Here is a 14,446-nt window from a genome sequence, read left to right on the forward strand (position 1 = left end):
CACTAATAAATGGGAAAGAAGAGTTGACTGAGAGACTTTAGGGACCAGGGTTAGCTGATGCAACCCCTAGGGGTATAAAAGGCAGAATAGCCATTTTGTATACGAGCATTTGGCTGCCGATCACAAACTGGGAGTGTCCTTTTCCTTATTCAGTCCTTTGTTGTATTTTTTTAAGGTTTAATAGACCTTTGAAATTTTAAAAGTGAGAGATCATTTCTTATACATTACATTTTAAGCTAATCACTTTGAATTTCTTAAGTGGTTTCTAGATCTTTTAAAATAACACAAATACTTTCTAAAATAACACAAATACTTTCTTAAATAACACAATACTTTCCAAAATAGTTGACCAAAACATTAGAATTACTTTTCAGGAAATACATGCTTTTAAGGAGCACAGTAAAAGAGTTAATGATTGTTAATCGTTGCAAAAAAAATTAAAAATACAGTTTTATATATTTTTATATTAAAATATATTAAAAAATCAATATGTGTAATATAACAGTAGTATATATATATAGTAGGTTTTTTGTTGTCAGAGTGCTGGTATGTGTTGGGGTTTAGGATTCTTTCATTTATTTCTCTCAGAGAATTTCCTCCGATATGTGTTGCTAGGAGACAATAGCAACCTGGCACTGAAGAGACATAAGGAAGTGCCAAACTCATGGGAAGGATGCAGCTCACTACTCTCTCTTTTTACCTGTGGGTTTCTCTGGGAAGGGCAGAGATATCATGAGATTTGGGTTGGGAGGAAGCACAAACCAATATGGTTTGGTTTGCTAAGGGCTAAGAAATATGTCTATAGCACAAACCTTGGAAGAACTAAGACATGAAGGGGCAATTCCTCAAACTAGCACCCTGGATTTCAGAATCCATAATATTAATCCCAGAGATTGGGCAATGAATAAGTTATGGAGAGATCAGCCTCTAACTCATCAGTGGGAAGGTCCCTTTCAGGTACTGCTCACAAACCAATCAGCCGTGCAAACTGCAGAGCAGGGATGGACTCATGCCAACAGAGTTAAAGGCCCAGTAGAAGAACCCAAAGAATGGACTGTAATATCCAGATTGGGTGAGACAAGATTGGCTCTCAAGCAGAGACCAAGAGACAACCAGTAAGGCACCAACACGCTCAAAAAGTAGAGTCAAGCTTTCACCAGCCAGCCCGAGAACTGTTGTTTTTTGTCATGCTTTAATGAGAAATTATGAGCATCTGTTGAGGGGAAGTACATAAGGGACTGTAAAAGGTGATGGGGCAGCTTCCTTAAGAAAATAAGACAAAGGAACAAAGGAAGGAGGGCAAGACTGGGCTGACCCCTTTATTTGCTACCAAGAAGACACCATAGCTCTGCTGTGGGTAGCAACCCTGTAGGCGTAGTAAAGTAGGGACAAAAGGCCATAACATACCTCTGTTATTCCACAACTGTCTTTGAATACAGAAGGGAATGGAGGGCAAGACTGAGATGGCCTCTACTCACACTGAGAGACAGTTCCTATGGGTAGCAACCCTATAGGCAAGGTAGATGGGGGTAAAAGTCATACAGGACCTCTGTAATGGCCTTCTGTTCATTCTGGTTAAGGGTGACTAGGGAAATTTTTGTTTCTTTTCCCTTTGGCTCCCTCTGTCCTTGCCCACATCAACAGATGCTAGTATGACTCACTGAGTTAAACTGTGCGAGCCAAATAATCTGTGGAAAAGGAAAAGGGGGGATTGTGATAGATGAGTAATGCAATGATTGACTCTCACAATTAACAGACCAATATAATGTATATAGATTATGAAAAGGGTTTTTTTACCCCCTGAGTTGTTATCAAGGGACAGCCATGGTTAGGATATTTGGGTCGGCTTGTCACTATGGTAACATCTGACCTCAGATCAAGATTTAAGGAAGTAAACTCCACCACTGGACAGTGAAGAAGGGGTCAATTGACAGAATTTTGGGAGGGGCTAAAGGGTTTAAAGGCAAAACCTCCATTGTGTGGGTGGGTACATGGTGGGGAAAATCCTTTGCTTCTGGCGCCGTAACGTTTTCTCTATTCAGTCTTCTGCTATATTTTTGATAAGATTTAATAAACCTTTCTAAATTTATGAAAAGTGAATGGCAATTTTCTCACAGGCCTGTAACTTCCACTTAAAATTAAATTTTATATTTAAGAACTCTACAAATCCCTTGTTTACTATAGGCTGTTTAAGTCCTTCAAACTAGAATGAAGATCTTTAACCATATGGCTTAACATGTGTCCTGCCCAAGTTCAGAGGATAGCCATGCCAGGGACTGGAGCAGGCATCCATCCATCCCTGCTGGTGGCTGAGCACAGCAGCAAACTCTCCTTCAAATCACATTTTGACTGGCACAGCCTCTTCTGCCTCTTCTCTTCATCTATAGTACCAAGTCTAATACAGTGAAGAGCACTATGGCTGCTTCATTTTATTGCTAGATAATTGTGCTTCATAAACCATTGAAAAAAACATTACTAAAAAAAAAATTAAGTATCTAGGTGCTTTGCATCTTCTTTGCTTTTCTGGACTTCTGAAGAAATGAAAAAACATTCTCAAGAAATCTTTGTTTCCTTGAACTCCAGGCCAGTGCATATGGCTTGCTCTCTCATGCAGATGGCAGCTTACTTTTAATCACCAATGTTATAAATTAGAAAACATAAAGATTTAGGTAGATGTGACTCTTAATAAAAATTCCTAAAGCTACTTATCTGCTTAAATAGATGTAATACTGTATGCATAACATAATATGTACTAAAGACATGTGGCTGTGTGAGCACAAGACCTGGCAGAGGTGTTGGAGCTGGGGAGCAGGGCAGAGCAAAGCCCCAGGGCAGCAACACAGAAAAGGGATTGATCTGTTCCTTGGCTGGCATCATGCCAGGTGTGGGATGACTCTGGATAATTATACAAAGTCACAGAGAAGTGACACATTTTTCTGAGTATTCTCACATATGTACTGTGCAGGCACTTGAGCTTGTAAATTTGTTTTTGCAAGGCCTTTGTTCTTGTTGGTGACATGAAAATGAAGCTTTGAGCCCCATACCCTCAGCATGTGCACTGCCTCTTCATGCAAAATTTAACAAGCTTTGTTTGAAAGTAGTTCTCTGAATATGCTCACTTTTTGGTTTGGAGCCCAGCCATCTGCTGGAAGGTATTTGGTTTTGTAATGGATTTTCTTTTATTTACCTTTATCATCTTATCTTTGCTTTCTTTCTCTTCAGTGTAGATGAGATCTTCACATTCTATTTAGTTTATGGAGTGACTGGAAAATCTGCTGATCAGGTCCATGTCTCACACAGTGCTTTTATTTTTCACTACTTTGCCTTGATGCCTTCCATTACAGAGACAGGGCAATCATCTTGTTAGGAGTATGCTGACTTGCTGAGCCTTTTTCTTCCTAGAGAAGATGTTGGAGGTTAGAATTTTTTCTTTTTTTTTTTTTTTTTTTTCTCTCTGAATTTTTCTCCCATTTGTTGCCGGAGAGATGGCAAGAGAAAAAAGATGTGGCCATGGGGGGAGAGCATGCAGATGGCTGCTGTCTCTTAGCTGAGGACTGAGCTTGGTAGCTGGGGGATTTTCTCTTGGAAAGTGCAGAGACAGTGGGAGACCAGGCTGGGGGTCAGGGGTTGGGCTCAGTCCCCTCTCCCTGTTTGGCTCTCTGGATCGGAGTGGAGACAATTGTTTTGGTGGCGGACTGGGACTGCCACTGCGGAGTTTTTGTCCTTCGCTGGTTCCTCTGAGTGAGCCTTCGCTTCCAAGAGCAGCTGTTGAACTGGGATCTTTTCAACACCTGGCCTCACGGGGAGGAGGAGCTGATTCCCTCTGTGGAAGCCCGTCTGCCATTGCCCAGCTCTGCTGTTTCCTGCTGCTGCTCTGGGCTTTTTGCTGTGCTTTAACTCGACACCCCACGTCCTCCCGGAGCCCCGCAGCTCCTGTCACAGCTTTGGACTCTTTGCTACACTTTGTTTTGCCACCCTTGGCTGCTCTCGCCTCTGCTGTTGCTCTAGGAGAGGGTGGAGGTCCTATGAGGGGGGAAGTTCCAAGAGGGAGTCTGGTCCCTCGGAAAACCCTTATCAGGGGGCTTCAAGGTGGGCTGGAACAAGACTTGGGTCGATGGGGTTACAGGCACTTGATGTTTTAGGGGAGGGTTACAGGTATGGGGTGACCCATACATTTTGGGGGGTGAGATGGGACAGTCCACTTGACCTCTGGACCCATCCGTAGGCAAGGGCATTGTCCAGCCAGCAGGGAGGACTGTTCTCATCCTGGCTGTATTATTTATGAATAATTATATTTATCCATCCTTCCCAACAGTGTACCACTTTGAGCTTAATAACATAAGTGAAATACATTGTTTACTCTAGTAACTGCAGCACTAGCAAAGTTTTCCCAGCTAAGGAAAAAATAAGAAAGACTCCTCGGATCTTGAAACAGACAGAGTGACCCAGGAGTTCTTTCCGTACTTTCTAATAAAAACTGAGTACAAGTGTAACTAGCTATAAGTGTAACGCAAAATCAGAAGAATGAATATGCCTGAACCTATTGTAAAATTCTATGCATATAGAAATTAGGGTAATAAAAAAGGTTCAGGAGTTCCCAAGAGTACGCATGTCCATTAAAAAACGAGTCCCCACATACATCCACAATGCTATAAATAAACATGCCATTCCCTATAAATGTTTATTAGAATTGTAAAGTTTTAGTTTTTCATCTGCTTTTCACAAGACAAAAGATTTTAAAGATTGTGTGAATGGTAGCCTTCACTATAATTCCAATTCTTTTGTTAGAGGTTGATTCTTAGTGATATTCTTAGTATTTGCTGTGTTGAAAAATGAAATTTCTGGACCAGAACTTTTGGTCTTACAGCAAAAAATCCGCTGTTGTTCCAAGAGTATTTTTCAGATGATAGAATCTCCTTGACTGAAATAAAGTTATTAAATATTAAAATGTGGCATTATAACATCCGGCAAAACTGTTTTTGAACAATGTGAGCTGGTAACCTGTTGTGATACACCAGGATGGAGCAATAAAAGAAGTCTGCTACAAACACAATGGACAATTGAATATCAGGAGGGGGGTTACTGGCATTATGGAGGCAAAGATGATATTTCTAAAATTAAATTAAAATGTGGCTTGCTATGTTGATACAATTCATGTTGTGTGCAGTTAAAAGTGGACAGTTAAGTAAGAAGCAATTTGCAGTATGTTGAGCAGGATGTTGGCAGCCTTCAGGTGCTGAATGACGGGCACATGATGGTGGGTTTTAATGTGGTAACACAACCTCTACTCAGAATTCCCCTGTTTCCTCCAGATGGACAGAAACCCATAAGCCACCAGGGTCTGGTTTTAACCAGCCCTTCCCTACAAAAGTGGGTGAGCAGCTGCTGGAACACAAGTAGGTGTTAACACTGCCGTGTTGGATAACCTGAGAGAATGTATGGATTTATAAACTCATCAATGGAAAAATAGTGCCATCATGGTTTATTATTAGAGTACCTCTGCACAGGACAACTTTCCAGCTGTAGTCAAAATACAAGAGATGCTGAAGAAGGCAGAAGAGTGCTGTAAAATAGTGATAAATATAAGTCAGACAGAGATAGTGTTGTTGGTGGTAAGGATACCAATGCTTTGTGGTTGGTACAGATTTTGCAAGCCCCCCCATCCATGGTCTGGTCAGGGTTTACCCTGGCTTGCTGGGGGATCAGTGGCAAAGTGCTGGTAAGGACAAGGGGACAGCTTGGGGCCAGGGAGGCTTTTAAGCAGTGCTGCTACCTAGGGAAGTGCTTATCCTGCTTAAGCAAAACAGGCAGGGCGTTGAGGACCAGCAGAGTCCGTACATTGCTGTGTTAGAATTAAAAATAATATTGGAGTTGAATTTGGCAATCCCATCACCTGACAGTAGAAATTACAACCAGCACTGGTCTGGGCTGCTCCATCAGTCAAAGAAGTGTAGTAATGCATAGCTTCGTGGTATGTACTGGCAAAGAAAAGTAGTATTACAGTTTTTCCTTATTTTTAGAGCCTCTCTTTGGACGTGCAGGATTGCTCTCCTTTAATATGTGCTTGTTTTCCCAATGTAATCTGTGGGTTACTCACTCAAGAAAAACAAAGAATGCTATAAATCATGACTCAGCATAATTGAAAGTTAAACAAGTACAGGAACAATATAGGTGGAAGCTTGCCTGCAAGCCTAAAGTGCTAGAAGTGCTTCTTTCTGATGGATTTGTGTTTCTATTAGACTACTCCAAGCAAATGAAACAGTTGTCAAATTACTTCAGTCGAGTTTGTCAAACTGCTACTTGAGCATTAATTTATTTTAGAAAGAAACAAAAAAATAGAACAGAAGTTTAAAGCTTTGTATTTAAACTTCAGTAGTAATTATCGTGCAAGGAATGAAAAAGGTTTCTAGAACATTAGCTCTGGGTCTAAATAATGGATAGAGTTAAATTTTATTTGTAATAAAAACAGAACTGAAGGCAATAGAAATCACACGAAAAGTTGCAAGTGATTGCTATTGCCTAGATTTTCACACACCTAATTTACTATAATTCTATATATTGAGGGAGTATTACCATGAGCAGCCATCCTTCTCCCCAGGTCCTCTGTTCCTTCCAAAAGACAGAGGAGGGCTTATTACAATGGATTGTTTATGTCTGTGAAATTCAGCAATTGTTTGCAACATAGAGCCTCATCTGAAATGAGAATTTGGGTTACTGTGAGGATGCTGTTGCCTTATTTTCAAGCAATATGATTCTCTAAAGCAATACACATTTTCTATGTGCTAGTCAAATCTAACACTGTATCTTCACTGACATCTGAACATCTACTATCTGTGTAGTGTATTGTTATGAGTTGTTTGATACGATTAGATGCTCAAAAAATAATGTGCTTTATTTTAAATTATTGCATACTCATACATGCTTTTAAGGACAATGCAGCCCAAGCTGCATTTCACAGAACTTTGGACTTACAGCTTTCCATCTTCCATTTGGTGGATGCAACTTAGTGGTACATCCAATTTTGTTACTTTTCACAGAATCATAGAGTGGGCCAGTTTTGACCACAGTGGGCAATCAGGTTCAACCTCCCTGCTCAAGAAGGATCATCCCAGAGCATGTGGCACTGGATTGCATCCATGTGGTTTTGGACTATCTCTAGTGAGGGAGACTCCACACCCTCTCTGTGTGATCTGTTCCACTGCCTGGTCACTGCACAGGAAAGAAGCTCTTCCTCATGTTCAGGTGGAACTTCGTGTGCATCTGTTTCTTCCTGTTGCCTCTTGTCCCATTGCTGGGCACCACTGAGCAGAGCCTGGTCCCTGCTCTGACCCCTCCCTGCAGGCACTGACAGACACTGATGAAATCCCTTCTCAATCATCTCTTTATGAGGCTGAACAGCCCCAGCTCCCTCAGCCTTTCCTCATAAGAGATGCTCCATCCCTTCATCATCTCTGTAACCTACCCTGGACCCACTCCAGGTGCTCCCTGTCTCTCTTGTCCTGAGGAGCCCCAAACTGGACACAGCACTCCAGGTGTGCCTCACCAGGGCTGAGTAGAGGGGCAGGATCACCTCCTCTCACCTGCTGGCAGTGCTCTTCCCAGTGCATCCCAGGATGACATTGGCCTCCTTGGTCCCCAGGGACAGCTGGTTGTACAATAGGACCCCCAGGTTCTTCTCCACAGAGCTGCTCTTCAGCAGGTTGGCTCCCCATCTGTGATGATGCCCAGGGTTATTCCTCCCCATTTGCAGGACACTGCAGTTCTGCATTACATCATATATATATCATAAATCATCATATTCTTGAGTCTTCAGCAAAGCCTCTGTGTGTTTGTCAGCTGCTCAGGCACTTGACTAAATTAAAGCATTAACAGTTGCCAATTACTTGTGTCCTGGGAAAGTTCAGGTATGTTCCAGGCTAGTCTCCAAAAAGCTGCAAGTTTATGCAACTTTCACTGCAGGAGTTGTGTGTGACACCACTGGGAACTGAGACTTTGTTAAATGAAAAAGCAAATTCTGTATTTAAGGTTACCATAAAGTGTACCTATTCATTATCTTTGCAAGGTAATTGTGGATACCTCTAGAAAATGTTTCTGTTAATTTGCAGGCATTAGGGTGTGCTAGGGAAGGATAAAAATAACAATTTTTCCCTCCTAGTTAACTAAGTTACAGAAACTAGTTACTATTTCCCAGTTGACTAATTGACTTTAAGGGCTTCAGATCAAAACACTGAAATACAGAGAGGAATTTACTGCAAAATACACATCTTGATGTGGTATATAGCAGAGGTATGTTTGTTGAATCCTGCTTTTTAGGTATGCATTAGGTGTTGGCTATTTTTAAAACTGACTTTTTAATTGTAAGCCTTAAGGGCCACTTCATTAGCTCCCTGAGATGAGTCTCTACTCAAGAACTTGTAGTCATCTCATTTTGATCAGTTAACCTATTATTGCATCCTAATAGCCATTGGACCCTTTTGATTCTTTCATGTAACACAGATTGTAGATTTTGTAGGTTACAGACAAGTGGACTTTAAGGGAGCTGAGTAATGTGCATATACAATCCAGTATATGTTCAGTATATACACTTCTCTAAAGTACTCTGTAATTTTCCCTTTAAAAATATCTTTGAGAGGGTTTGGGGTTATTTAATTTCAACATCAGAATGTGATTTTAGTCTAATAAATGATGTTACTTAGCACCTGAGTTTCTGAGTGCTGATGCTGTGAGCAGTGTTCATTTTGTAAGCATGTAAATTTTTGTTCTGCTATGGAAGATGGAGCAGTCTCTGGTCAGTTATGTCCTTGGGAAAAAGGCTCTTCACCCACTTTGATCTGACAAGATATTCTGGTCATCATGAATCATCTTGTTTCCTGGCTGATAAACTCTACTTGTTTATCAATCTTCTGGGCTAACATGAATTCATCTGGCTGATGAAATGAGGATGCAATGAAGAGGCTGCAGCAACAAAAATAACTGAGTTAACTGTGGTGCTGTTACCACTGTATCAATGGAAATATTCTTAAATGCTTTGAAACAAGGTGATGGTGTCATTTGTTTTATGTAGAGCACCTAAGTATTTCAGAACACTTCATATCCATTCCCTACTGCCATTAAGATGCCCAACATAGTTGTCCCTCCCTGCCCCTGTATTCCCCGTCCTGGAGTTTGATCTGCCAACTCCTGACTTCATGCTGCACCACACATATCTGCAATGGGTCCTGCAAGTTTTATTATGCTGAGGTGTTCATAAACAAGTATGTATGAGATCAAAGGCTGGAGCTCCTTTGCAATGGCAAGTTGAAAGGTGGTCATAATTTGAAGCACCATCTAGAAACTGTTGCATTCTCTGCAAACCTGCCACTCATTCACAAAAGCTACTAGGAGTAGCTAGAGTTTTAACAGGATGAGGTATTTGAAGTAAAAGTAGTATTTCTTGAATGTTAATTTCTTTTCTTTTCCCTTCCAGTGGGCGAGTTTGTGAGTGATGCCCTTCTGGTGCCAGACAAGTGCAAGTTCCTTCACCAGGAAAGAATGGATGTGTGTGAAACTCACCTGCATTGGCATACTGTTGCTAAAGAGGTACATTCATCTGTCTTAAAATTTCCTGCCTTCCTTCTTTAAAGCTGTGTCACTCTTCTGAGGATGATTTAAAATATAGCAGCAGCACGGAAAACAAAAAGCAATACTTTCAATGTTTGCATGAAAAGCATTTTGGGATTTTTTGTAAGATAGAAAATGGGAGTCAGAGCACAATAGAGTCCATGACTGAATACTTAACCACTGACCTTTGAACACTGACCCTCTCTCACAGCACTATTATTTTCTTCACAATCACTCACAAACTCACTGTGTTTTCTGCTTCATTCATTTTCCTGTGTTAGCACTAAATGCCTAGGATTTGCCTTGAATCATTATCCCAGGTAGATATTATCCAATATTTATCGTTGATATTGGTATGCCAGATGCTCACAGAGATCAAACTCAGAAATCACTCAGGGAGTGCACGATGTGAAATTTAGCAGAAAAGGGTAGGAGAGCTGATCAAACAAGGACTAGCCACAGGCACAGAGTTTTTACAATTTAACAGAGCTTTACTAAAAATAGAAATAAACTTAGTGTTACAATTGCTAATGTGTTTTAGAGGTTCTTTTTCTTTACACAGAGAGATTTAGGAATAAAAACTGAGATGAGTTTCCAGAATTTCTGATTGCTGTTTTTTTTGGAACCTCTTAACTTGTACATTAGTCCACCTTCTGGAGATGAAATTTGAAATGTGATCAGCAGCTTTTCACATTTTCAGTTCTTGTTTGAATTATACTTAAATAAAACATGTAAGGTACCAAGCTGCACACAGAGGAAGTCTAGTTAACTTTGACTACTTGCAAACTTGAAATGGCAATGGCCTGGAAAAACATTCACTGTGCAACATGAACCATTTTTGGTATTTTATCTGTTCTGTATCACTATATTTTTAAGGTATAATTACGCCCAACTGATTGTTTTCCAAACAAAGTTAGGAGGTACTGTACTGGCAGAGCTGTCAGACCAGACACAGTGTGTTTCCAGTGTAAGAGGCATTTGAAATATTGATTTACATTGAGGTGAAATTTTCAATAGCATAATACATCAGGATTGGGATTAATATATCAAGTAGTTAATTTGTCATCATGTTTTCTGTTTATGAGGCAGAGCCTGTGAGGATGTTAGACAGGAAGATAAGGAGTTGTCATGTATATAGGAGAAGATAAGCCTTTTGTTCTGGGAAAGACTGATAGGAGAGCTTGTTGCTTGCAGTGGACGCAGGTAGGGAGCTGCTTACAGTAAAGTAGAGAATGCAAGTATGATCTTTCTAAATTGTATCTCAAATTTCAGAGATGATGCAGTTCACCAGCTTTAACTTCCTGAGGTAGTATGCAGTCCCTTCATGTTTTCTCTGTGAGATTTTTTTAGTCTTCCTCCATACCAATATTGTTGCTGCTTTTTTTTCCCCTCTTTTCTGCAGTCCTGTAGTGAGAAGAGCATGAATCTGCATGACTATGGCATGCTGCTGCCCTGTGGAATTGACAAGTTTCGTGGTGTGGAGTTTGTCTGCTGCCCGTTAGCAGAGGAAAGTGACAATCTTGATTCAGCTGATGCTGAAGATGATGATTCAGATGTCTGGTGGGGAGGTGCAGATGCAGATTATGCAGATGGAAGGTACAGTGACTTTGTACCCTTCAACTTGTTATTAAGATGCCAAAAATCTCTCTAAAAGACCTTGGCATAGAAGAGTCTTTGCACCTTACACGTGAACTTGCATTTACAGTGGTTGAAAGCATCAGTGCTCTATTCTTTTTATTTTTAGCTATCTACAGTAAAGTTTATTGTTAAAAGATACACTTTTAAGGCACACTTTTTAGTGCCTTTATAATTTCTTCAGCGAAAATTATTGCCATATTTATAACAAAAACGCATTAATGTTTTTTGACAAATAAATGACAAATGCTGTACTCCTAAAATGCTTCATGTGCAGTCTGGGGTACTGCAGCAGATATCAGCCAATATAACCAGTGGAGTTCTTGAAATGCCTTAATTCCTAAGAGGCATTATCTATGTGCTGTTATTGCCATAAGAATATTTTTCTGCTGACAATTAGTTTCTAAACATGATCTAAAAAAAAATGTGCTTATTATCTAGCCTTTGACAGATTTGTTAGTTTGTTGCTGTTGAGAAGGAACACGGAGATTTCCTTTGCAAGGCAGTGATGGGTGAGAAGATACCATCCCTGTCCTTACCCTTCCCATCCCCTGTGCACATTTTTAATTTTGAACCAGATATGGATTATAACTGTGTTATAACACTCAGTGGTAACTGAGTGGTCTGGTGCTGTTAAAGCCTTTTCATATCACTCTCCTGAGCATGTCAGACAGCAATGGGAAGAGCAGAGTATTGTGTCATGTCCTTGCAACTGGATGTCAACAACTTGCAAAGATGGCTTTCTTCACAAACTAAGATCAGTGTTCAAATTCTGTTTGTGCTCCTCAGGCTTTCATCACTTTATACTGTACTAATGCAGTGCTTCTACTTATTTTTTTTGTACAAATAATGCACAAAATCTAAAACTTGGGGCTGATTGCAAATTATTTCAAGGAATAACCAGAAAATAAATGGGGACCAAATTATGTGGATAATGCAGAAGGTTTATAGGTCTGAATTGTGTTATGTTTGGACTTGCTAATAATCTCAATAGAAACAATTCAAAGAACAGTATAGAGATGAAGGACAGAAACTGAATTGTTGTAATTTAATGCAATGAGGTGGCATTAAGACCCAGAATAATGAGAACATATATAATGGTGGGCAACTAAATCTTTCCTGACAAAGCATTAGTAAGTTTTGCAAGGTAGAGTCCTTTGTGAGTAATGGAGTAAGCTTAAAATAAATACTTCCCAATGGTAATTTCCAGTTTTCTGTCGTAAACAGGACTGAATGGTCAGAGTGTTTGATGCAAAAGCCTACATCAAAGAACTTTGCATATTCCATATTGATATCTTTGGACTTTCTTCTGATTTGTACTTCTACCAACTGTCAGTGTCACTATTTATAACCCTTTCAGTAGGATTTGTAAAGCTGCTTTTGGGCTTTTGCAGTGTCATTTCTGTATATTTAATTTAGATTTTGATTGGGTGTTTAAGTGTTCTTTCATTCTAAGAAATGAATGCAGACCATGTTCTAATGGAAATGTTTTTTTTTTCATTTTATAAATATATATTCCGACAAAATAGATATATCCCTCTATCTTAAATATCTATTAAATATATAGGTAACATATTATTATATATATCTATATATAAAGTACATGTCTTATACATACAAGATCAAAGATGCCAAAATTATTTTAAATAAAAGAGCTCACAGGGGTATATATTGTTTAAGACAGGATATCTTGTAAGACAGATATCCACTGTATTTCTGACTTTTTTGTGTTTGTCACTAAACATTTAATTTACTATTGTAGTCCATTTTCTTCCTCATAAGTCAGTTTAATATCTGAAGAGATGAGTTAAAGAATAGCTTCATAAATTTTGTCTTCTCCAGGAATGGGAGCAATAACTGCATTTCAGTCCATTTCTGAAATTCCAAGCAAATACTGATTTTTTTTTTTTTTATCCCCCCCACCCCAGAAGTGCTTGCAAAAAGAAAATGAAAGATCCTTCTGTGGGGTGCTTGTCCTTCATCTGCAGATGAAGAGCCAAGCAATTGATAGTTCTTTTAGAATGACTCACTCATTTCTTGCTGCCTCTTAAGCCAAGTACATTTAAGCTGTGTGTATTGCAGCTAGAAATACTCTTGAACTTTAGTTATATATATGTGTATATATTTTAAAAAATTCTTACATGGCAGTACATGGTAATTCAAATATTTTGTGTGTGTGTAGATTTATTCATATTTGAACATATGTTTGTGTGGCTATCAATGCATATATGTCTTAGTCCTAAACTGATTGTGAAGGAGAAAGAAAATGTAAGGTAGGAGAACACTTTGCTATTGCAAAATTGCCAATATTCTCTGCTATTAAAGCACGTCTGTTTAAAGTGCTTACTCAGGTCTACATTTGTCACCTTCAATGGGTACCCAAGTCAAAGTGAGGTGACATGTTTGAGGTGGAAGTGACAAGCTGCAAGCAGATAATTATATTCTTGTTTCTCAAAACTATGACAGAGCAGAATCCAACCAATGTGAGTGATCTATTTTGACATAACTTTATATCTCAAGCAATCAGATTTAAATTTCAAAAGATTTGCATTTGTGGTTCTTAATGGAAAGGGAAAAGTGCACTGCAGGCAGTCAGTTAATAAATGCCATTGTTCAGAATGTTGTTTCACCCCAACAGTTGTCCCTGAGGCACTGTATTTTATTTTTTTGCTTTGTTAAGGATGTTTGCTTCTCCACAAGAGGAAGAAAAGCTCAGCTGCATGTTGTAGACACACTATTATAGAGGGTACGTGGAGATAGCTTGGGCTGCAGTGCCTCATAGTTGGGTGTCCTTCCTACCCAATATCTGACCTCCACCTCTGGGTGTAAGAGGATGTGACTTGCTTGTTGTGGCTGTTGGCAGTACTTGGAGGAAGGTGGGAGGGTGTATTTTGGTGATATATGTACCTATTTTATTCATGAAGTAGAGAGGCAGGATCCACATGTGCTTTTGAAATTGTCTTGTCATGCTCATCCTGAAATAGTTTTTAACTCCGACAAAGAGGGCACAAGCATTTTTAAGCAGTGGAGTTCCTTGTTGCTATCATCACCTTTAATTAAAATATACTTGAAGTTTGCCTGAGGGACAGTCAGATGTACATGCTGACTTTCAGTATAGCTGCAGATTTCTCCCTGAATAGCTGCAGCTCAGTCAAGTGACCTGCAAGCTCTTGCTGCTCTTGCAACTCAGCACAACCTGGTGGCCCTCCTG

General features: G+C 39.6%; 1 protein-coding gene across 5 annotated transcripts in view; it reads left to right on the forward strand.

Moving 5' to 3' along the window:
• APP (amyloid beta precursor protein) overlaps positions 1 to 14,446 on the forward strand; it is a 143,651-nt gene that overhangs the window by 51,676 nt on the left and 77,529 nt on the right. For all 5 annotated transcript variants that reach the window (XM_021532419.2, XM_021532420.2, XM_077790946.1 and 2 more), the window contains 2 exons: positions 9,467 to 9,579; positions 11,003 to 11,196. In XM_021532419.2, the coding sequence (XP_021388094.1) occupies positions 9,467 to 9,579; positions 11,003 to 11,196 (307 nt within the window). The remainder of the gene's footprint in view (positions 1 to 9,466; positions 9,580 to 11,002; positions 11,197 to 14,446) is intronic.

This window comes from Lonchura striata, chromosome 2, assembly GCF_046129695.1.
Source record: "Lonchura striata isolate bLonStr1 chromosome 2, bLonStr1.mat, whole genome shotgun sequence".
In the NCBI taxonomy this organism is placed as follows: domain Eukaryota; kingdom Metazoa; phylum Chordata; class Aves; order Passeriformes; family Estrildidae; genus Lonchura; species Lonchura striata.